Source organism: Syngnathus typhle, linkage group LG13 (genome assembly GCF_033458585.1).
Source record: "Syngnathus typhle isolate RoL2023-S1 ecotype Sweden linkage group LG13, RoL_Styp_1.0, whole genome shotgun sequence".
Lineage (NCBI taxonomy): Eukaryota > Metazoa > Chordata > Actinopteri > Syngnathiformes > Syngnathidae > Syngnathus > Syngnathus typhle.
In genome coordinates, this window is record NC_083750.1 from 8,245,273 (window position 1) to 8,268,401 (window position 23,129).

Consider the following 23,129-nt stretch of genomic DNA (forward strand, 5'->3'; position numbering starts at 1 on the left):
AATTGGATTTATTATGGCATGGGAAAACAGTATGGCCGCTTATACTGTATGAGCAATGAAAATCATTAAATAGCATTTACATTAATGATAGCATGGAAAAGACCAGAGAAGTATCTTTTCTGGTTTTTGTCCTCCACAATTAATCCACTATGTGAATTTGTACATACAAAGCTCAACATGGGACAGACGCACACTTTTGCAGCAACTGCAGCAATATCTCTAAACCACGAGTTGACAGTATTGCTATTCAAACGCTTTTTGTCTTCTCCTTTACGGCAGTCTAACTTGATTTTCATTCTATTATACAGAGGGCAACTTATCTTCATACTCGTATGACTATTATGACGAGAAATCCCTGTACAGTTAAGATTTATGGTGGCGGCAGTTTGATCCTGGCCTATTCCATTTAAAGGAAGGGTGGGGGGGGGGGGGGTCACAAAATGAATAATGTTGCACATTGGAGGTACAATTGTACTATTTTTAAACTGAGGAAGACTTAAATGAATACTTTGTTCCATGATAAGATTTTGGTTTTAATTGATGCATCTGAAACTATATAGTCAGGGGAATTACCTTCAAAACTCCCATTAAAAAAAAATCTGATAAGAGAAATCTGAAAAAAGTGGGGGGGGAAGGGGTAAAAAAAATTCCCCAAAAATCTATAAAGCAGGAAAAAAATAGCCCAAAAATATTTTCTGGTGTACCTAATGTTTTGACCCGTAATGGTAATGAAAATATCCAAAGCACAATGGGACAGAATTGTTTTGGTCTTGCTCCGCATAGAATTTCCTACCAATATTTCTAAAAATATTTTTTTGAAAAGACAAAAATCCATCCAACATTGTGCAAAAAAAACACTCTTCACCATTGGTGGTGTCTAAAAGTCCCTTGTTGTCAAATACTCCCTTCACACAAACTAATACAAGAAGGACACTTGCGGAGGATATCGTTTTTTTGTTTTTTTTTCATGACAGAAATCGTGACACGGATATCTCTTAGCAACAAATTATTTCTTGTTTAAAACTATACAGTCTTTCAATGACACGCCGTTTCTGACATACAGTAATATTAGTAGTAGTAGCATGCGGTAAACTCACAAGTTGTATCAAAATATTTCTAAAGATGGATGTGCTAAATTCTGTTATTCTGTGCAATATGTCGAGCAGGAAAGAGGCGTCAAAGCACATGGCATCACAGTGGAGATTCAGGTCTGAGAGGAAATGCGGCCATCGGTGAGGTTAGAATGTAATGTTCCCTCGCTGTATCGCAGTTTTTCTTTTTTCCCTGTGAGTATTGTTGGATGCTCTTTTTGAGTGTTACTGCTCGGGTGTGTTACACGAGCTGTGTTTGAAAGTTTACAATTACTTTATGCTAATTTCCAATAGCCTGTCTATGACATTTCACATGGTTTGTTAGCCTTAAGCTAGTGGATTAAGTTATGTCAATTTTTAGGCTTTGGTGGAGTGTTGGATTTCAGCTGAGAGTGACAAACAAGTAAGCTTTGCTATAAAATTAAGGAACTGTACTTTAAAAGCAAGTTTGTCTTTCAGTATGATTTAAGTTTTTTTATTTTTTTTAAATAGCTTTGGGAGGGTTCACTGTATTTGTGATGCGCCACATGTCAGAATAATTGACCAAACATTTTCATATATGAAAATCTAGGATACAAGAGTTACTTGGGGCTGTGGTCAGGCGAGGCGGTGTGTGAGGCCGTGACCACGCTCCGGGTTCCTCCCTGGGCGAGCTCGGCCCTCCGTAGGCCGCCGTAGAGCCTCTCCTCCACCGCCACTGCCAGTTTGTCTGTCAGGCTGCTGGACGGGCTGCTGTTGTTGTTCCTGTTGTCAACTCGAGGGTCCATACAGCGTGCGGGGAGCTGCTGAGGGCTTGTGCTTTTTGTGTCGGAAGAAGGAACGTCGTCCTGGCCGCTCGCGGTCTCGTCGGTTCTCATCTCCGAGGTGCTTCCGTCTCTTGATGCGTCCTGCGCGCTCTCTTTGGTTGCCTCCTCGCAGGCCGCAATCTCACTGGCTTCTTCGTCTGCCGCGCTGGCGATGCGCGACAATGTGCTGTGGTACCTGGTGTCCAGAGGGTAACTGGCGCTGTCACCTCTCGGGAGCGGGGTGAACCTCTGCCTCTCCAGAGATGGCGAGTAGCGACCCCCGGCCCCCGATCCGGGGTCGCTGTATTGCTTGTGTCTTTGCCACTGCTTCCGTAGGTGTACTCTGGAGCGGTGCCTGGTTCGAAACGGCGAATCTGGCTGGTCGAACCTCGGGTCGTGTCGGAGGAACTCGTTAAAAAGCGCGTCCGTCTTCTCATCGATGCTGTAGTCGCGGCGATGTAGACGAGGTCGGTGAGGGACGCAGGGCTGAGAGGTCGGCTTCAAGAGCTGAGATGATATGTGTGGCAGAGCTTCTTGTTTGTGAGGATGAAGGGGTTTGACGAGGGGATACGGTTCGTGGAGCGAGAGACTACTTTTGTGTTCCTCCTCTGTGCTTTCGGTTAAATCGTCTTCCAGCTCCTCCTGGAACAACCTGGTGTCAGTGCTCTCGCACACAGAACCTTTCCTCCCTGAGCTTGTGAAGAACAACCTCCTCTCCGTGGCTGTCTTCCCACGAGGGGCTGCGGGAGTCCCGAAAATGCGCAACTCCTCCGGCCCCTTGGATGGCGTTTCAATGGAGGTATAGCCGCTATCCATCTGGAGGAGCTTGCGGGTACCCACCTCTCCGTCGACGCCACTTCCCATCTCGCTGGCCCCGCCCGCCGCCCCTCTGACGTCACCCTCCTCTCCTTCTGCGTCAGGTTCATCATCCAGGTCTTGGGACAAGCAGCTACTCAGCTGCCCAGTCCGGGCTCCGGCGCAGCCGAGTGACGAGACGCTTTCGGCATCGCTACGGATGGACTCCCTGTCGGTGCTGCTCTGGTCCGAGGAGGCGTATTGCTCCAGGGAGGCTCGCAAGCTCCAGATGTCTCTGTAAAGAGAAGGTTGAGCCTCCAAGATCTCCTGCCGAAGCCCAAATGAAAGAGAAGAACCTGAATCTGCCCTTGGTCTGCTGTCAACTCCTAACATCACTTCTTCATCGACTTCCATCTCACAATTTTGCCTCAGATCCAACGTTACGCCGTCTCCAGTTTCCGTGGGTGAATCTTCTAACTGAACAACTTTGGCTTCAAACAAGTCATCCTCCTCTAGAGGTTCCGTATCAACCCTGCCGCTCTCAGTCCTTGCGACCGCATCTGGTTTTAATCCTTCCTCTATTCCTGACTGATTGTCTAAGGTGTTCTTTTGTCTCTGGTTAGAGCAATCATCTGTTTCCCAAGATGGTACTTCACTCCTGCTGTTACCAGCAAACTCCCCCACCACAGTCTCCAGGTTTTGCCTGAACACAATGACAAAATGGTCATTTAATCAAGACCTGCTCTCGAATCATACTGGATGACTTGACCTGAGTAATGTTACCTGTGGAAGAAGACGGAGGTGGTTTGATCCTCGGAAGGTTGAGTCAGAGATTCAGCAGACAGAGACTGGAGGCCACTGGTCTGACTTGGAGTTTGTGGGAAAGACCCCGTTGCACCATTTCGAAGAGAAGAATCTTCCTCAGTGTGGTCAGTGGTTTCACTCGCAGCTCTCTGCCGCTGGAAGGGTCTTCTCTTCGGGGACCCTGGTTGACCCATCCCACTTTTTAAGAACGGTTCATAGTTCCCAATAGGGGTTTCGTAATAACACTTCTTCACAAACCTTTAGCATCGAGACTGGCGGCCCGGTGACTCCCATCAAACTTCCACCTCTTGAAATAAGGTCCAGCTCCCTCCAGACTGGTGTGGCGTCGCAGCTTTGACAAGAACTGTAAAACTGAAGTCTGCCCAGAAGTACTGGTGGTCATGTGGTCAACTACTCTGCCCGCAAGAGCCTCCATCTGGTGATTGAAAGTGAAGTTTAGGCAAAACGTTCAGTTCAAAAACCTTGACGAAAGACAAATGGCCGATGCCTACGGTCAACGAGCCCCGTCTGGGAATCCGATCCAGGATGATGGAGTGATGTGTGTCACCTGGTAGACCTCCACTAAGGCTTTGACCCAACCAGTCAGACACTCTTCTCTCAGTCGGCTGACAGGGAAAGAATATATTATCCATCAGAAATCCTGCTCAATTAAGGTGCGATGGATCGCAATTACCTGGTAGATAGTGAGGGGGAGTTTGGGAGTCGGAGCTTCGCTAATGTTAACAGAACTGCTCTCATTTGAGTCGCACTCCATGATGGTGAGGATCTTGAGGTCGCACGGGGCCGGCGCCAGATGGAGGTGAGTCAGCCGAGCTTTTTTCAGGTGATGGAAATCCCCCTCAGTCAGAGTGTATCTGAAAATGCAAAGGAAAATCATCTGAAATCAGTGATTACGCAATTTTAATTAAAAATTGTCCATGTAAGATTTAAAAAATTTTGCTTTTGTGCTTTGGCACCTGCGTCCTTTATCCTCTGTCATTCTCTCCTGTTCGTACAACGCAGATTCATTGAAGGAGACCCTGCGAGCCGTCAGCATGGTGGAAACGAACCTCTCGGACTCCCCGTCGTGGCAGCTGGAAGCCGACAGAGCGTCCGTTTCATCCAGTCGAACGGTGATTTCTGATCGAGGCAACCGAGTGTGAGAAGCGATGACGGATATTGCGGAAATGGTGACTGTGCGACCTCTGACCTTGGGTGGGCTGAAAATCGTCAACGTAAGTCGTGTTTGTCTTCTCAGGGTCATCACTTGCTCTGAAAAGGACACATCTCTGTTGAGTTTTTGCGTTTTAAATTGTTCTGCCTGTCACTATACATCACTGATACACATCAGCTCAAGTTCTGCAGAAGTCTGATAACGATTCTACGGATGCTCACCGGTTATCCCGATAGAATCAAACTAAGTGTAGAGCGCTCACCGAGAGTAACGTCGCCCACCCATGCAGCAGCGGTGGCAGAAGAGCAGCAGCAGGGAGAGCAGTACCAGCGTCCCCCCGGCGAAAACACTCAGCAGTACCAAGAGCAGCACATAGTTTTCCACCTGGTCCGCCAACAGAGGCACATCCTGGTGGGGGAAAAGCAGCGGGACCGCTTTTAGTCGTAGGCGACTGCGCATGTGCACTTGCGCTTGATGCCGCGCTCTCGTTTTGTTCCCAAAAAAAGATGAGGACGTTTGTTCTATTTCGCGCTCGACACCCACGTGCGCATCCTGGATGAAAACGGTTGACAAAAATGTATTTTTGGCAAAGTTGTGGACTTTTTTGAGAAGAATTTAAATTAACACTGAGGAGTTGCTAACTTCTCACAGTGATTCTTATCCCCGGGGAGATTCGCACGTGCAAAGAGATAGCACTCTCGCTGATGAATACTCTGAGCATCTTGGCTGAGCGAGCTTCGCAGACGCTAATCGAAACGTCAGCCAAACCCTTAATTCAATTTTCAAGCGCTTCTCAATGAGTAGGGGAAATGAGGCCTCCAAAGGCTAAAAATGGAAACGGAGGAGGATGCAGACGCTCGTGAGCAATCCCCTCCTGCATCTTACTGGGGATGAGCAACTTGAATATTTAAGCAGTGCAAAGTTTAAAGCACCATTGTGGAATATACACAATATATATGTGACAATAGTGACATTCAATCATGTCTGCATTTAAAAGAAAAAGTCACCTAGTTATATAGGAAGTGCCATTGAGCTCTACTTGTCTTCCCAAAATAACATGAAAAATGTATAATTTCACTTCATTGAGTGTAAAATCAAATCGTGAGATAATTGCGCTCGTGTGGCTTTCCTCGGATGTGCATGCCTCGGCCACCTGGGGGCAGTATAATCTACATACAGATGGTCTCAATTGAGTGAGCTGAAACTTTTTCTCAGAGGATCAATAATACATTCCTGTCTGCGTGTGTTGCTCCATCATTTGTGTAGAAATAGCTGAAATATCTGTGCCTGTAGTGAATGTGCAGCACAGCACACTAAGTGTATGTTAGCACTGATGCTAATGCTAACACAGGGAGTGTGCAGGATGGTCCAAGCTTTTGTTGTTTTAAGGCTTATAATGTGTAATGCCTAATAGTGGAAAAGCACAGTAAGAACATACAGGAAGAGATTTGAACCCTCAGAACTGTGAGGCAGATGTGCCAACCACTATCGCACTGTGCTGCCCTGTGTATTTATTTATTTTTAATTTAAATATCCTGCCTCTAATGCATGTGCTTTGTGCTTATACATGCCTCAGCAAGCGTGCGCTATTTTATATTCAGCCCTGGCCTATATTCATCTAAGGCCTACAGGGAAATGCAGGATGTAACGTTTGTTGGACTACACATCAAGGTGTTTCAACTTGGACGCATTTGTGTTGCCGGCGTAGGGTTACTCACAGTAGAGTTCTCCGTCAGACTTGTCAGAGCAGGCGAATCATTGCTCATGGTCCAGGTCAGAGTGGGCGAAGCCTGCAGAGGAACACCAAAGTCAGAGACAATCCAACAACAACAAATCTGTCTTTGGTATTGATATATAGTCAGTCCTGGATGATTGGATTACAACCATTTTGGGGTGATTATGTCAACACGGTCTGATAAAAATAGATTTAAAAAAAAAAAAAAACATCCCCAGCACAGGCGGCTATAAACGCCGAGGGCCATTATAAAAATGACTGATTTTCAGTTTTTCCGCAACACTCTTCTAAAGCTGTTATCGCTGATGACAGTAATTCCCAGCTCAACAAATAATTAGTATAAAAGGCTTTCCAACAATCACAATCTGGACACATCCTCATGGTTGATTATTTTAGAAGGCTTGGAGGATTAAGCCCTCCCTCGTTCCAAAAAAATGTTATCGCTTTTGAGCGCCCTGCTGTAAAAGGTAAAGGATTAGCATCGGACAAGTGAATTTGCGGAGATACTGTCGCTTTTGAAAATTCATGTTCTGGAAAACGCTCGTGCAGATTGTTTGTATCGCAGATGGTTTTGTCGTCGAACAATGGAACATTTCGATGTGCTTGTGAGACAGAATGAGGCAAAAGCACTCACATTATGTACACGTCAAGTCCTTGGGAGCATTCCTGACACACACACATATGCACACTGCTGCACATTCGCAAGCCATGTGACTCAGATGATATTTTATGTAATATCTCATGCCAACAGTGCTAAGGTAGCTTTGTTAGGATGATGAGCTCTGCGCACGCACACACCTGACCACACGTTCTGCTTACTGTGGGTAATGAGTCATAATCGGTGGGTCATTTCAATTTTCTGGAGAAGATCATAAGGGTTTCTTAGTGTAATTATAGGCTGGCTTTGATGTAGATTACCGCCCATTGTGAGAATGAATGACTCAGTCGGTGCACAATTTTCAAAATAATGTCTGTCGGACGAACTGAATGACATTTTTAGAGAAGTCGTTATTTGCATTTCTGTGCTTAGGAATGTAATTGTGCTTTGCACAATGATGCACAAGAATGCCTTGTTTTCTATGGGAAGAAATGTTACTTTTTCAATATATATTTGAGAAAAAAAAACATTATTTGCACTCAATATTGTGGGGGTTTTTTTTGTAATTTTAAGTAAGCTAAGAATTTAATTTTTTAAAAAAAAGCATCAATAAACCTAATCCCAGAAATAGTCGTTTTTCTCCAGGAGAATAAAAAAAGTATTTTTGTGAAATATTTTTGGAAATAAAGTAGAATTTTTAAGAGAATAGTCATTATTAGGCAAGGACCCAGCACACTTTTTCTTTCACGTTAAGTAAAAGTCATAATTTCATGCAAAACAAATATTGCATTTGTAAAAAAAAAAAAAAAAAGATGTCACAATAGTATTTTTCATCTATGCCAGCGACATATGGTGACAGGCAGAAAAATTCCATCCTCTTCCACTAGATGGCAGAAAGTACAACTACCCCACAAATTCACCTGTTGCGATCCATTTCTCATTATTTTGGTGTCATTTTTGTTTGGCATAACAGCGCCCTTAAAGGTTTTGAAACACTCACTCAATGCTTCCTGTGTTTGCAGCAGTTGTGCGTGTAAGTGGGTTGGGTGGGTGCTATCCAGACACTCCAGTCACTCAGTTCCAACAAAAATATATCTCGTGTGTGTTGCATCTTACGTTCTAAACAGAAGGTGTTGAAGCCGCTTCCCTCCGCCGGGCTGTGACTACACGGAGAGCCTCATCATCCTCATCCACTCTCCCGCGTCCCACATGCCCCGCTGCTGCCAGCCCGCCTGCGTGGAAATAAATCACGGTGAGCGCCCTCATCCACGACCGTCAAATATGTTCTTATGTAATCAGACTATAAAGTATCACATCATCAACTCGCCTGTGTGCCTACCTGGTGGTGGTGGTGGTGGGGGTCGTTCTCTGTGAGCTCGGGGCTGATCCGTGGGGACCGAAGGTTCCGGTCCAGCCTGCCCCCCGTCTGCATCCTTGAATCAGGGGGAGCTCGGAGAAGAGCCGGAGTTATGAATGGAAAGCGCACGCCATAGGACACACCCACTCTCCCCGCCCGTCCCTGCTTCCGACGTACCACGTGATCAGCCCTGACGATGCTGCTTCTACTGATGATGATGATGATGATGATGCGAGATGGTGGAGACTCCCCATGCACCCCTCCCCACCCTAATCCATCCCCCTCCCTCTGCCCTCCCATTCACATCCTGCTGCTATCCATCGTCTTATAATCGATTAATGGTGTGATGCAGTTGAATTAGACGCTACCTCATTTTTTACTGGGAGATTTAAAAAAAAAGGCAACGTCTGAATTAACTGGGTGCGTGTGTTTTTTTGGTTTTTTTTGTTCATTCAGAGGAGTGATGAACGTCATCATGTAAAGACGATGTTGTAGTCTGATTTTATACCACACGGTGGCAGCATTACGCCATCCCCACAGTTGGTCCAAGACTCCGCTGGGCCCACTGGGAAAACATTTCAGTTTGAGGCCTATGTCTGCAAGTAAGTGAACTGGTGTTGATATAAAACATTCAAAATGATGAAGCATCGACTTTAGGTATTTTGTAGGCTTGTTAAAAGTGATCAAATGAATACAGTTTACTGTGCATTTATTGTAAAATTGTCACACAGCTTATTATGTTTCGTTTCAAAAACTGCAACAGCAACTCACAAAACGAAGCTGTCGTGAGATGAAATCCCCTAACGTATGCAACCGAATAGATGTACCTGAAACAAGGTGACAAATAGTTTTAAATAACAATTATAAAGTTTGGGTCCGAAAGCTTTCCAAAACATGCAAAATCTAAAGAAAAAAATAACCAGAATCCCAGATTTTATTACCTGGTATTAACATATTTCATTATTGGTTAATTCATTAACTGGCGTTTCATATTTCTTTTTTGTAATTGTAAATTTTGGGACTATGTGAATTTCCAAGCTCTGAGGTGTGACATGCCAGAGGATTTGGCACATCTGGGGAATGTTGGCAGAGAGGTGCAGGAGGAATGCCAAGAAGAAAAAGAACGCAGTGTCTGTGTGTGCGTGCGTGCTGTGTTTGCTCCATTAGCTCTGACGTCAGAGTTGCGTCGGCGCAGGCGCCGAAGAGCAGGACATCCTGTGGAATTGTTCTTGGCGAGACTATGAGAATGTCAAGTAGGCCACCCCTTCCTTCTCATAAGCTATCCTATGAGGGAGGGAGGGAGGTTCAATGCAAAGAAAATGCAGCTCACGTGTATAGGCGCTCATATACGTCACAATTCCAAGGACATCAATTCATGCAATGTCTCTCGATTGCGATAGATGCGAACAATAAGTCTGTAGGTGATATTGGAGCGAGTGAAGGTGTGACGCAAACCGGAAAAAGCAGGGGGTGTTGTGGGTGTGCCTATTTTTAGCCCCAGTGAGGAGAGGAGACACGTATTCGTCGCATTTCTCTGCCTTCGCAGGCTGTGCTTTCATCCGTGCATCATGTGACAGGTGCAGCCCCGAAAGCCGACTGCGCACGAGAGGTGAATACTAAAGAGGTAGAGATCAGAGAGGTGTTTTGTACAATTCAAAGAGCAGACATGTTCTCATCGTTTTAACAATCAAGTGAACCCTTAACATATGTTGTAATCCATTGCAGTGGTGCTGCAAACCAAAATATGACATACGGGTAGAACATTGATGAGGAGCATGTTTATGTTTTTGCATGTTTTGGAAAAACTCAATTATATAAAAAATATTTAGTTTTATGTTGAAATTGAGGGGGTATATTTTATTATGTGAAGTAAAGCTAAAAGAGAATCTGGTTTTGAATGATGTACTTTTTTATATAAGCATTGAGAAAAGGTCCATTAAAATAGGAAATATGATTTTATTTTTGTAACGCCCAGCTCTACTATTACGTCTGTCATTATATCGTCATGTATTTGTAAACTATATAATGCTTGTGTTTGTATTATATGTGGGATCAATTGATGGTACCTTCTCCAAAACAGCCGTTTCTATTGGACGACCCATTCTGGCTTTTTTCTCTATCTTTGATTGGCTGTGAGTTTGGATGGGCGGGTCTTACCAACGACCGTCTTCTGTGGTAGTAGAAGCCGTTGCAGACGCCAAACGGACACTAGTTATGAACTGTGTGCAGGATTTCATCTTCTCCCTCAACGTTTATTTAATCTGAAAACCTGAAACGATCATATATTGGCGTAGAGCCGATGAGGCGCTTTTAAAATTGGCTTTTGCAATTGTGCCCTCTACCCGCATTGAGTACATTTGAAGGAGGCGTCAGTCGGCAGCTTCTCCACAATGCGTCTTATCGTCGACTCGAGCTCCACCGGCGGCCCATTGGAGCTCGTCGTCCCAAGTGGAGAGACTGTGGACGGGCTGAGGACGCGCCTCTCTCGTCAACTGAACGTGCACAAGGACAGAATCGTCCTCCTGCACCAAAACAAGTAAGCCTCTGTCACTTTTCTTAAATCCAGTGGTGGAAGTAACGAAGTATAAGTATTGTACTATAGAAGTCTTTTTTTTTTTTCCAGGTACGTGTGCTTTGCATGGGTATTAATTTTTCGGATTACCTGTAAAAGCCACAAGGTGGCAGCAAAGGACTGTCTAAAGGGAGCGCCTCAATTCACTTTTAATAGTTAAATATGCAGTAGTAGAGTCTTGTACTTTTACTCGAATAAAGGTCTGACTTTATTTTCTAACACAAGTATCTGTACCTTTACTTAAGTCCAGAATGTGAGTACTTTTTCCACCCCATTCGAACAGTATTATTCATTTCTCCCCTTTCGTTGTGACAGGCAATTGACTACAGGGAAACTACTGGAGCAAGGTGTAGCAGATGGTAGCAGACTCACCTTACAGGTGCCTGTTGTAGTCGAAGCTGGGTTATTTGTAAGTTTTTTAAAAAAAAAACACACACACAGAATATGACCACACATTTTGGGTGACATTAGACATGATTTCATTTAATTTTCCTCCACAGTCTTCTAGTGCCAGAGTCAAGAGGATGGTCGAGGTTCTGGAGAAGTTAACAGAATGCGAGGTAAAAGTGCAAACTACAATGATTTGCAACGACTGTGCTAAATGTACATTCGATATTATCAGGCTACTTGTAACTCACTGCAGTACAATCGTTTACTTGTAAAGTCTACTTGCGTAATACTAGTTTCAACTCTGTTTTCCCGGCAATCATGCAGATCAGCGATTTCCTGTCTGGACGTTCACCTTTGGCCATTAAACTGGCAGTGGGTGTCCACACAATGCATGTGCAGCTCCAACTGTCTGCTCAGGATGTGGCTAAGCTGCAGCTGGACAAAGCCTCGGGAGCTCTTAGCAGCCCACCCCCAAAGGTCAACATGGCCCGGTCTGCTCGGAGTTGCTGCTCCCCCACTGACATGACCACCACGTCGGCAACTTCTCCTCCCCCACTCGCATACTCGGCCATGCAATCCAACCCCCGAGCTGTTTCTTCTATGGACTGCCACCGCCAAGCAACTTCTCATCACTCCCGTCCACACGCCACTCTTTTAACGCCTTCCTTCCACGCAGCTTGCCCACTTCCAGCCACCACGCCGGTTTGTTTCAGTGACCCCACTGGTGCACCTCGGAGTCCATTACCTGCCTCCACCGTCAGAGAGGTCAGCCCAGTTGGATTGTATACATTGTCTTGTCCTGGACACTGTTTATATAATCTCATCCTTGATATGTTACAGTCTTTTCCTTCCTTCACTCCTGAATCCATCAAGCAACCGGGTGCAGTCATAGAAAGTTTTGTCAGTCACTCTCAAGGAGCATGCTCTGGAACTTTCTCAGGTGAGTCCAGATTGATGAAGAATTATTATCGGTCTGCCAAAGGAAAAAGTTTTGGTTAGCGTGTCTATATCACATTTGAGAGGTTCCTGGCTCAAATTCTGGATACAAAGTATTATATTATATCAATTGATTAATTTCCGTGACAATACTATCAATAATAGAGAATGTGAAATGCAATTTCTTTTAATTCCCCATCAGGCACTCTGGTGCCGTGCAGTCGGAGCAACGTTAGCCATCGTCACCGCGGCATCGCCATTATTCTGCAGATCCTCGATGACCTCCTCAGAGCTGCCTCACTACACCAAGGGGCTCCGACATCCCTTTGTTCCACTTTGGACCCGCCAGCACCGGAGCGCAAATGCAAACAAAGGGCTGATGAGGCTTGCCAAGTCCACATAAACTCAGAAGAGAATCAGACGCTGCACGGCAAGCTAAAGCACTTGCAGTCTCTGTTGGACCAACGGCGTCATCACAAGCAAAGTCGCAGGAGTTCCCAATTTTCACAACCAGCTCACCCGTATCGGCGCCACCATCGATAATAATCTCCATGCCAGTGGGCCAGTGGAGTGGACTTGAAGCTACTATGTGCGTCATCCCTTGAGCACATGCTACTTGTTTATTGAGTTGTGAAAATAAATAACTGACCAAACACAATTTGGGTCATTTAATTCCAACATATATTCTTTGCTTATGAAAATAACTGACTATATTATCTTTGCTCCAAGTACATTTAGACTTGAAAAAAAACAGTTAACCTAAAGCCTAAGTTTCATTCCCTGTTATCAGGAAGTGATAATGAAATATTTCCAGAGGAACCACGAGGTGGCACTGTTTACATTACCTGACCCAGATTGGGGAGGAGGAGTCTCATAAACTTTGTTGCTCATAAAATGTTGTTCGACTTGATTGAACTTGTATTAAATGCCAAAGGCATATAGTTCCATCTCTTCATTCTTTGCACTGCTCCTCATCACATCAGAAAAGTCCTGATGCCACACCTCTAAACAAATATATGACACAAATGTAGACTGAAATTATAATGTGAGGTAGTGGAAGAGCATTCCAGTGTGCTGCTCTAAATGCAGTAACCATATCTGGTCAATGGGAGGCATACTACAAACTACCATTCTGCGGTCATGACTTCAACCGCAGAATTGAACAACCAAGGTACAACTTCTTTGTTTATTATCAATTACTTACTAATACAGACAATAGAAAATACATTACTAGCTTCAGAGATATTAGGTCCAACACTATAGCGGGGGAAACGGCCATTTTGAGTCGAAGTCGACACGAGATCAGTGACGTCACATAAGGTCGGCACAAAAGAGCGCCAAACAGGCAGAATGGCGTTATGGCCTGCAGGATCACGTCACGTGACACGAATGCTTTCCTTGACATTCCTTTAAATCCAGAAAAACAAGATCTCCATTAAAACCATTCTGACGCACAATGCAATTTAGTATTACTAATATAAAAAGTTAAAACAATAATTCAAAACAATATTAAAAAAGCAACCTATAAGCCAGATGTATTCTTTAGAGATGATATTAACACGAAAAACAGCAGAAAAATGTTAGATTTCGGAAAGTAATCATAATTCACGGATCACGGAAGGGCTGTTTATTATGTCACAAATAGTATTACTGTGTTTAATGGAAAACATCACGATCACGTCTTTTGACACACAAAGCAACGTACTAGCGCTTTTCTAACATGTTAAACTAGTGATTAGTGATAGAGCCTCCTTTGTTTATTTAGTTTACGTTACGATTTCGGAACATTCGTCACGATATAAAAGAGAGGGTAGCGGTTAGCGTAAGTGAGCAAACTTCCTCGTAAAGTGCTGCAAACGCGGCCGTATGGTGAGTCACGTGATCCGCTCTGATTGGTGGTCGCGGTCCATCGAGAGTTTTGCCACAGCAAAAGACTTGCACGGTCTCTCAGCGCTCTCATTCCCTCTGCAGCTCCTCGTAGTCGTTCGTGAAATCATCACCCACTGAAAGGTAGAAGCTTTTTATTTTCTTTTTTTTAATACTTCTACATAATCATCTGTACCGTACAAGGCGGGTTTTCCAATGCTTCATCATGTATATTTACTTTAATACACGATAGGGTAATTCTTTGATTTGAGAATGTTTTCAATGTGAGAAAATGGAAGATCTGCTAAATGCATTTAAAGCGTTTACATGATATCGATTATTTTTTTATGGTATTTTTATATGTGTTCGAACATGTTCGACACATTGATGTATTTGGGTGAGCTGCGATGTGTGGTGCAAAGATTGCAATGGTGGCAGTTTGTGAAACAAAGCGGGCAGAGGAAGCTCCGCACTTAAAATGGCGCTGAAAGGGGAAGAAAATGCTAGCGCTAGTTAGCATCAGGCTAACACTACCGACCACGTTTGCGGCCTCAAGGCCTGGCGCTTCGCTTCCATCGATAGTATAATTTGTTGTCGACGTAGAATTTTTTTGCGGGTACGACTTAATTTAGATATTTAGGTAAACCACTGTTGTTTTTCCTAATGTACTATTTTTGGACGAATGACCTACTTTTACCCCGTGAATGTGGCGCAATACGCAATGACGTAGTTTGAAAATCCGCTGTGCGCACCTGTTCCAATTGTTTGTTTTCTCCCTACTTTGAAGATGTCGGACGAAGGAAAATTGTTCGTTGGCGGTTTGAACTTCACCACGACCGAGGACTCCTTGGCGTCGGCCTTCGGCAAATATGGATCCATCGAAAAGGGTACGTTGATCGTGGGCCTAAATTGTTTTCATCCCTCCATCTATTCCTGTGCTTTGAGTAAGCCCGACGCGTTCCTTTACATTTACATCTTTTAGTCTGTTTTAAAATTACATCTGCTGCCAGTATTTTTTTAAGGTTTTAATTTTTTTTTCCCCCCTCCCCAGTGGATGTGATCAGAGACAAAGAGACTGGAAGGTCCCGTGGTTTTGGCTTCGTGAAATATGAAAATGTGGAAGATGCTAAGGATGCGTTGGAGGCCATGAACGGAAAGGTAAATCACAATTAAACAATGGGGAAACTATATTTATATATCACTTTGAATCTTAAAGCGGCATTGTGTGATTGGAGAAATAACAATGAACTGTCCTCCACAGACTCTTGATGGCCGGTCTATCCGTGTGGACGAAGCAGGAAAGGGCGGTCGCTCCAGGGGAGGATACAGCTCCGGCGGCGGACAACGAGGTGGTGGTGGGGGGCGTTTTGGAAATTCCAGAGGTAGAGGTGGGCAATTAGTCCCAACCTTTTCATGGGAATGGAGTATTTTATTAGAGCAATGCTAAAGTGTGTTATTTATTTATATATTTTATTTATTATTATTATTATTATATTTTTAGGTGGCTATAATGGAGACAGGGGATATGGTGGTGGCGACAGGGGTTACAATGACAGAAGCTTTGGAGGCGGAGACAGAAGCTTTAACAGCGGCGGCGGTGGCGGCGGCGGCGGCTACAGAAGTGGCGGCTACTCTGGCAGCTACAGAGACAATAGGTATGGATATTTTGAACAGTGACACCTTGACTTTGCTTAGGTTTTTTTTTTTTTTGGCTAAAATTTCTATTTGTTCCAGGGGACAAGGTGGCTATGGCGGCGACCGTACCAGCACGTACCGCGATGGATACGACAACTATGGTAGGCATTGATGTTGCTCTCATACCGAGTAGACTTATGTTGGGGCTGGAACCACACCTCACTGTTCAATTTTTGTTTATTTATTTTCCCCCCCTTTCATGTGATGCAATGTTTTTCTCCAATTTTTAAAAGCAGTCTAAAGTTTTGGGACCACACCTCACACAGCCCCAACATATCACATCTGTCTGTTACACCTTTGCTGCTTGATGCCTAGTCAATGTCTTTTGGGAAGCCGACCAAAAATTGTTCCACCCTGCATTGAAACAAGGCTGGCGCACGATAGTGGCGTTGCTTCACTCCCGCTGAAATTGGGAGAGAAATGGGGGAGCCCTTTGTTCAAAAAAAAAAAAAAAAAGTGGGAGGGCTTCTGGACTGTGGTGGGTTGAGTGGGATGTTGTTAAGGAACTTTCAGTGTCTTTACCTGTGTGCCCACTTCTTATCCTCAGCTGAAAACAACTAAACATCTCCCCGATTCAAGATCATCACTTGGCTGGCTGTATTTCAAAGATGCGCTCCTCAAGGAAACCCGTCCATGTTGTTATTGCTGACCTTTAGTTTTGTAGTTCTGTTGTAGTAACCAAGCATCTTAAAACGAATGTAGCCCTGAGTTTTGGTCATTCCCCTACTTTTTTTAAGCAAAAATGAAATCGTGTTCAGATACGGAAATGGCAGTTGACATTCTTGGCTTTGGTTGGGGGGCACCGCAAATCCTTCCCGACTCTCGTTAACTGTTTGGAGTAGGTCAATTCCATGAAGCCTCGAATTTTGGGGTCCGACTGGGCAAGGCCTTGACTTTTTGTTTTTGCGCAGCCACACACAGAGCCCTTTAATTTTTTCCCCCCCAGAACGTTTGCTGGTTTTGAGTCCCTTTTTTTTTTATATATTGATGCCGTTGATGGGGCTCATTTGTTTCTTTGAGGTTACCACCGACCGACCTCCCTCTGAGGTTTCCACTCTGAGGACCGAGATTCATTTGCCCTGACAGACTTAGGGGGGGGGGGGGGAGGAGGACACTAGGCCAAATTTCCTTTTTACAATTCAACTTAGGTTAGCTGGCGCCTCCTGTGTGTGCAATTTCCCAAAAGCGTGAATTCCTTTCAGACTGGTGAACTACAAATCCGAAGTGGCCGGCTGTTCATGAAGTTGCTAATTGCAGCATGCTACAGTCTGTCCAAGGTATCTTCTGTGCTCAACATTTGCATTTCTTAAAAATGTGCTGTAAATTGGACTAATCTTGTCAAGCGATCAAAACAAAAATGTAACTTCGTTTCCAAAAAGCAAATTCACGATCGGGAACAGATTTGTACTTTGTTCTTTGTATGGTCCCTTTTTTTTTTGTCAGTTCGGCTTCATGGAGCCCATTAAACAGATTGTGGAAAATAATCTTTGGATTCTTGCCTCAAAAAGTGTCGCATGGGGGGACGTTATTTTAGCAGCGTGTCCGTTAGTTGATAACTAGGGATGCATTTGGAGTCTAAATTTGAGCTAGTCAACAAAAGCTGCCCGATTGCTTCCCAATCTGAACCTCCATTGAGAACGGACCGACTTTTCAGACTTTGGGCGACGTGAATGTGCAGGCTCGAACCCTCTAGCGAGTCAGTCGCTGGGAACGTTTAGCTGGTGTTCTGGTCATGTTAATGCTTCATTACATTCAAGAGGTCAGCTACTTCCAAATCCCACAAGTCCTTGGAGAATGAAGCGTTGCGCCTACCAACAAGTGCTGCTCAGAGATGAAAGCTGCTCTCTTGCCTAGGTCATATGTGGAGAGAGAGTAGGCCAATGCACGTGAGGTAAAAATCTCCTTTTGCTTTGCTCACATCCTTCCAACTCAGTTGTCATTGTTTCCATGAATGCCCTCAAGTTCAGTCGCTCTTTTCTAGTCCTCTTGCCTCACAAGTCGTCCACAAACATGACATGGCCGCTAAAGCCTTCCTTTTTCCGAATCCTTTTTAATACCTGAGGAAATGTTTGTGAAGCTCCTGGAATGTAATTGCTCCATCAGTTCACCAAAACGGCAACCAAAAAAAAAAAGCACTGGCCTCTTGAGTCATGGATTGTACTGACCTGTCCACTTCAGTTCACTGCATTAGTCCTCTAATTTGCCTCCCCTTGTAACGACCCACAAAAGATTCTCCTAAAAAAATGTACTCTTACGTCTTACATTTGACTAAGTGGTGAGTTTCAGGCCCATGAATAGTGTTGCATGCTGTTGGATTTTTTTTTTTTTTTTAAATTGTATTTGGGTTGTATCATGGTGTTGGTGCACAGATTTGACATGCTCTTTTTCTCCAGGTTGAACTGATGGTTGGACTTGTGGATGTCACAGCTGAAGGAAGTTTCCGCCAGAGACGCCTGGCAATGGGTGGCAACGCCAGTCGGAGCTAATGGGTATGTTTTATTTCGCTAAATTTCCCGAATAAATTTGTTCAGAAAAGTGGACCCAATACGGATTGCATTAATTCCATTCCAGTTACCATTTAATAATCTCTAAAAATGGAAAAACCTTTTTGGACCAGCACAATTCGATTTTTATAGTTAAAATGTATATTTTTGTCAAACAAGTGTTATTTTTAGATATTTTAAGTCCTTGTTTTGACCGATTACCTTGAAAATATTCTGCAACCAAAGAATATTTTTCCGTCTAGTTACAAGTGTATTTCTAGAAATACCTTAATGTCAAACTTAACATGTTTGCCTGATCGGGATAATGGCGCTTGTAAATTTTATAATTCAATGTACCAACAAAGTACTTATTTGTGTATTTTTTTTTTCTCCCCAATATCTGTTGATTTGAATTTTCAGGCCCGTTCGATTGCTACAATAAATTGTGGCTCAGTGGTTGTGTCGACGTGCTTAAAGAAAAATCCCAGCGGGGACAGACTAGCACATCACTGAAGGAGTTCCAAGATTAAGATCATTTTGAAAATGTTTAATGTTCTTGCATTTATTAAATAAATTGACTAAAACTACTTTGGTTTCCTTTTCATTATTTCAAGTATTTTTTATCTACACGCCTTTTGATATGTAACATACTCCTGGGGTATATAGTAAAATGAACTATGGGAATTGTTCCACCCACTCCAATTGTGCTGTGTAATTTAAGATCCAGAGTAGAAATCTGTTGCAAACAAAATGTTGACTAACAGCCCACAAACTTGCTGAATCTCAAAATTAAAGTGACAGTACAAACTAAACCTTGCAACAGATCAATTTAACCCATCAAAATGCTCAGTGCTTTGATTAAAATAATTTATATACACAAAGTGGGAACAGAAAATGCATCTTTAATATTGGAACATTTACAAAGCAGACGAAGCCGAGGCTACGTGGCGTTGGGAAGCGGGCCAGCCAACCTTGGGATGAGTTACACATACCACAAGAAACCAAAGCGCTTGTGCAAAAACTGTTCCCGAGGCCTGAGGTTGAAGAGTTCTTCGGACATAGGGGGTACCCAGCGCTCTGTGTGAAAGACGCTCTCGCCCACCTGGAGGAAGATAACCAGTGTCAGCGTACGTCAATTCAAAAGTCACTTTTCTATACGAGTGCGCTCTATTTTACCTTCCACCCGGGAACATCCTTCATGAGAATTGCCTCCTCTTCTAAATTTTCCCTCAACATCCGCAAATTCCTGCCAAAGAACAATTTAAAAACATGAAAAAAAATCCACATTACAAACCAAGCCATACCATAAGTGAAAAAAACAATATTAACCATCCTGTTTATTTTCTCTGCATGCAATAAACTAAAAAGTGTATCAGGGAATGTGCATCACAGTACAGTCTCCTCCAAAATTATTGGAACAGCAATTTGATGACATTTGGCTGAATATCAGACAAAATGGGAATTCTAGCTTTTACTTAATTCTATTATCACCTCACTGTGTTAACTCAAAACAGAACCCTTAGTTTGAAGCGACCCATTTTTCAATTGAACAAAAGTATTGGGACGTGTGCCTGATGTGTGTTTCTACTTGAGTGTCACCTTTTAATTGCTTAAACATGACATAAACCAAGACCATCACCTGCGGTCTTGCTCCGCCTGTAATAGCGGCATCATGGCTATCCTGGCTTCCAGTTCCTCGATCTGCAAGCGCCTGTGGGACACAAAAGGTCAAACATTGACCTCAGTGTTTCAGATGCAGCGGTTTTCCTAAAATACAGCAACTTACCTCCTCTCACGGTTCCACTTAAAAATTCTCCAGTAGCCGAATATCATGATGCCGATACCAATGCCAAACATGCTGTAACCTGTTGAATAGGGACTAGTGAGTGTAATTACTAGGATTAGTTATTCCTAACTGGGACAAACGCAACAGGAAATGTTCCAATATCACGTATTTAGGCCAGCTGCATTAAATAGAACTCAAGATAGAGGTAATCTCGCGCAAGGAGACCTTCGTATGCAGCATTGAGAGATAAGTAACAATTATTATTATATTTGTGCTAATATCAATTTAAGTTTGAAACAAAAGCCATTGTTATTTCTGCATCAAACTCATTGCTGTAGCTTGTTAGCATTAGCATTGAGCCGCTTTAAGTAGGGGTAGTCCGAGGCGCTTTGTGTACTTAGTTGTTGCAAACTTTGCAAGATGAGAGTGTGGTGCGTGTACCCGAGAGTCCTCTTTTGGGTAAATTTCGCTTGTAGTCGAAGCCGGCATAACCCCCGGGAGGAGGCATGTCCTGCTTCACCTTGGAGCTCGCCATCTTTCCTCCGACTCCACGGTCCAAAACACAAGGGTGACACAACTCTTCTTCTTCTTCTTGACTACAGCTAAAGGCACTCGGGCGCCCTCACATGACTTGCATTGAAATTGTATTTTTGCTCAGAAAAAAAAAAAGCATAATTTTTTCACACAAAAAAAGTTTTACTCTGCATGGTCATTTTTTTCACTAAAAAGCCTTACTATACATGCTCTTTTTATTTACTAAAAAGCCTTACTATACATGCTCTTTTTTATGTTAAAAACACGCTACTATACATAGTCATGTTAAGAAAAACTGAAACTAACAAAAAAATACACTGCACACTTTAACATCTATCTCTCTATCTCTCTATCTCTCTATCTCTCTATCTCTCTATCTATCTATCTATCTATCTATCTATCTATCTATCTATCTATCTATCTATCTATCTATCTATCTATCTATCTATCTATCTATCTATCTATCTATCTATCTATCTATCTCTATCTATCTATCTATCTATCTATCTATCTATCTATCTATCTATCTATCTATCTATCTATCTATCTATCTATCTATCTATCTATCTATCTATCTATCTATCTATCTATCTATCTATCTATCTATCTATCTATCTATCTATCTATATCTATATCTATATCTATATCTATCTATCTATCTATCTATCTATCTATCTATCTATCTATCTATCTATCTATCTATCTATCTATCTATCTATCTATCTATCTATCTATCTATCTATCTATCTACCTATCTACCTATCTACCTGCCTGCTTGCCTGTCTGTCTGTTTGACTTCTTTCTGTTAATAATTACCAAGATATTGAATTTTTTTCAAAGTTTAAAGAAGTCAAATTCAAAATTTTATTGAAATTTTGCTTTTCAAAAAAATTAAGCGTGTGAACTATGTGACCAATCTTTCAAATTCGGTATCAGTATTATAAATATTAACATATTTGAAACCCTAGTGAAGATAAGTAGTACAGAGAATGTTGGCTGGAGAAAACGCTATCCGGTCATCTTGAAGTCTCTTGCTTTTTATCTCGTGGACAACAGCGCAGGAGCGGTCACGTCACGTCACCAGGGGGTGGAGACTGTTCGTCATGAGTTTGAACTTCTGGGACGCTTGAGGCTTTCTTGGAATCCGCCGAGAGGAGCCGTTTCCTGCCAAATAGTGAGCCGGTGCTCCTCGTCATTGCAGCAGCCTCTTCCTGCATTCATTGTTCCTACACTTAATGAGGATTAAGTTGACGCCGTCATGTGACCTATGACACAAACAGAGAGAATACGGCGTTAAATTTCATTTCAACACTGGGCTAACACCCATCTTAACCACTAAATCCCCAATTTTAGTCCATTATATCTTGGCATCACATCTTGCCAAATTACAATACTAAAAACAGCGTTGCCTTGGGTTACGAGTTTAATTTGTTGGGCGGCCATGCTCATAACTCAAAACACGTCTCAAATCTTTTGACAATGAAATAAATGGAAAGGCCAAGAAAGCACTCTACAATTTTCTGAACATGTTCCTTTTCTAAAATTGTCGGCAAAGGTTTTGTGACTGAACGAACCCCCAAAAACCCGTGGATGAGCATTTTCACCCCCCCCCCCTTGTTGAATATGGTCTTAGATTGCATCTACTTTTATATAAACGTAAGTAATTGTAATTCTACTTCAATAGGAAATGCAGTTTTACCATCTCTGCAAACTCTCTGAACTCTCTCTCAAAAAAAAAGATTGTTAAATTTCCAGTTCTTCCTGTTATTGTTTCCAAAGTGGGACACGGTCACTTTTCAGTGAGGTCATTATCAAAGGAATTAGTCTTGTCAACAGTTTAATTACTTGTGTTATTAAATACCAACATCGCCTCGCTTGACAAGTCAAAGCTAGCATCTTTGAAACTTGTCATGAACACCTTGACTGTCTTGAAGCATTTTTTATGAGCATTCCATGGAGAATCTTAGATGAGTTTTTGAAAATGTTGTCCTAAAATATGCACATAAACCACCAGCAGGTAAAGTAAAACTTGTCATTTTTTATATATATACAGTGACTATAAAAAGCTTACATTTAGTTTTTGTGATATTAAATAAAAACTTGCTAAAGAGCTAATAAAAAAGTTCAATATGACTTACAACCTGTGCAACTCAGTTGAATTAAAACAAAAAATCACAAAAAGAATTAGAAATTACTGAAAAAAACGGAGATAGTGTAATTAGGCTGCAACCCTGAAAAAATGCACCAATCGATTAAGGACGGACGTCTTCAAACTGATGTTAAAATATGTGACATTAGTAATACTAACTCACTCGCAAGCACCTAGCATTGTGACGCAAGTAATTGCGGGAATGTGACGCAACCAGAAAATCTACCAAGACTAAACCATTTTATATACCAGGATTGACACTTCCATAAAAATGTTACCCCATGAAATTGGACACAAACTTCAATTACTAATAATATTTACGAAGCAAAAAGAGGATAAAGAGCGGACCAGTTTAAGCATTATGTTACTAAAACATGTA

At 42.8% G+C, this 23,129-nt stretch overlaps 4 protein-coding genes across 8 annotated transcripts; 2 read left to right on the plus strand and 2 right to left on the minus strand.

Annotated features, from left to right (window-relative positions):
- Positions 1-426: 426 nt before the first annotated feature.
- LOC133165201 (voltage-dependent calcium channel beta subunit-associated regulatory protein-like) lies at positions 427-8,543 on the minus strand. The gene is made up of 11 exons (XM_061294695.1): positions 8,322-8,543; positions 8,099-8,214; positions 6,368-6,439; positions 4,912-5,057; positions 4,686-4,747; positions 4,453-4,615; positions 4,170-4,350; positions 3,988-4,101; positions 3,734-3,911; positions 3,455-3,656; positions 427-3,374 (listed from the first exon to the last, which is right to left on the minus strand). Exons 3-11 carry the CDS (start codon positions 6,413-6,415, stop codon positions 1,673-1,675), a joined length of 2,796 nt encoding a protein of 931 aa, XP_061150679.1. The 5' UTR covers positions 6,416-6,439; positions 8,099-8,214; positions 8,322-8,543; the 3' UTR covers positions 427-1,672.
- Positions 8,544-9,660: 1,117 nt separating this feature from the next.
- Positions 9,661-12,895, plus strand: LOC133165143 (midnolin-like). Its single transcript, XM_061294594.1, has 6 exons — positions 9,661-10,875; positions 11,227-11,320; positions 11,412-11,471; positions 11,626-12,066; positions 12,142-12,241; positions 12,440-12,895. The coding sequence occupies exons 1-6, from the start codon at positions 10,730-10,732 to the stop codon at positions 12,778-12,780; spliced, it is 1,182 nt and encodes a 393-aa protein (XP_061150578.1). The 5' UTR covers positions 9,661-10,729; the 3' UTR covers positions 12,781-12,895.
- A 1,192-nt stretch (positions 12,896-14,087) lies between these two features.
- cirbpa (cold inducible RNA binding protein a) lies at positions 14,088-18,868 on the plus strand. 5 transcript variants are annotated; one of them, XR_009717513.1, is made up of 8 exons: positions 14,088-14,247; positions 14,891-14,990; positions 15,155-15,261; positions 15,365-15,491; positions 15,605-15,758; positions 15,838-15,899; positions 18,192-18,287; positions 18,702-18,868. XR_009717513.1 is itself a non-coding variant. In XM_061294678.1 (7 exons), exons 2-7 carry the CDS (start codon positions 14,891-14,893, stop codon positions 16,357-16,359), a joined length of 564 nt encoding a protein of 187 aa, XP_061150662.1. In that variant the 5' UTR covers positions 14,088-14,247; the 3' UTR covers positions 16,360-17,282. The 5 variants fall into 5 exon arrangements, 4 of the variants coding, with proteins under 4 accessions (XP_061150662.1, XP_061150664.1, XP_061150663.1 ...); XM_061294678.1 differs by lacking the exons at positions 18,192-18,287; positions 18,702-18,868 and adding an exon at positions 16,346-17,282; XM_061294680.1 differs by lacking the exons at positions 18,192-18,287; positions 18,702-18,868 and adding an exon at positions 17,001-17,282.
- A 295-nt stretch (positions 18,869-19,163) lies between these two features.
- Positions 19,164-20,667, minus strand: ndufa13 (NADH:ubiquinone oxidoreductase subunit A13). The gene is made up of 5 exons (XM_061294687.1): positions 20,509-20,667; positions 20,068-20,146; positions 19,921-19,992; positions 19,458-19,527; positions 19,164-19,383 (listed from the first exon to the last, which is right to left on the minus strand). Exons 1-5 carry the CDS (start codon positions 20,600-20,602, stop codon positions 19,264-19,266), a joined length of 435 nt encoding a protein of 144 aa, XP_061150671.1. The 5' UTR covers positions 20,603-20,667; the 3' UTR covers positions 19,164-19,263.
- Positions 20,668-23,129: the final 2,462 nt, after the last annotated feature.

Coding starts and splice junctions, on each gene's coding strand:
- LOC133165201 (XM_061294695.1), bottom strand. CDS start 6,415: ATGAGCAATGATTCGCCTGCTCTGACAAGTCTGACGGAGAACTCTACT. Junction 4,616..4,685: donor CGATTTTCAGCCCACCCAAG/GTCAGAGGTCGC, acceptor TGCCTCGATCAG/AAATCACCGTTCGACTGGAT. Junction 3,657..3,733: donor CGCCAGTCTCGATGCTAAAG/GTTTGTGAAGAA, acceptor TGGGTCAACCAG/GGTCCCCGAAGAGAAGACCC.
- LOC133165143 (XM_061294594.1), top strand. CDS start 10,730: ATGCGTCTTATCGTCGACTCGAGCTCCACCGGCGGCCCATTGGAGCTC. Junction 10,876..11,226: donor GTCCTCCTGCACCAAAACAA/GTAAGCCTCTGT, acceptor TCGTTGTGACAG/GCAATTGACTACAGGGAAAC. Junction 11,321..11,411: donor TAGTCGAAGCTGGGTTATTT/GTAAGTTTTTTA, acceptor TTTCCTCCACAG/TCTTCTAGTGCCAGAGTCAA.
- cirbpa (XM_061294678.1), top strand. CDS start 14,891: ATGTCGGACGAAGGAAAATTGTTCGTTGGCGGTTTGAACTTCACCACG. Junction 14,991..15,154: donor ATATGGATCCATCGAAAAGG/GTACGTTGATCG, acceptor CCCCCTCCCCAG/TGGATGTGATCAGAGACAAA. Junction 15,492..15,604: donor TGGAAATTCCAGAGGTAGAG/GTGGGCAATTAG, acceptor TTATATTTTTAG/GTGGCTATAATGGAGACAGG.
- ndufa13 (XM_061294687.1), bottom strand. CDS start 20,602: ATGGCGAGCTCCAAGGTGAAGCAGGACATGCCTCCTCCCGGGGGTTAT. Junction 19,528..19,920: donor CAGGCGGAGCAAGACCGCAG/GTGATGGTCTTG, acceptor GTTCTTTGGCAG/GAATTTGCGGATGTTGAGGG. Junction 19,384..19,457: donor AGGATGTTCCCGGGTGGAAG/GTAAAATAGAGC, acceptor ATCTTCCTCCAG/GTGGGCGAGAGCGTCTTTCA.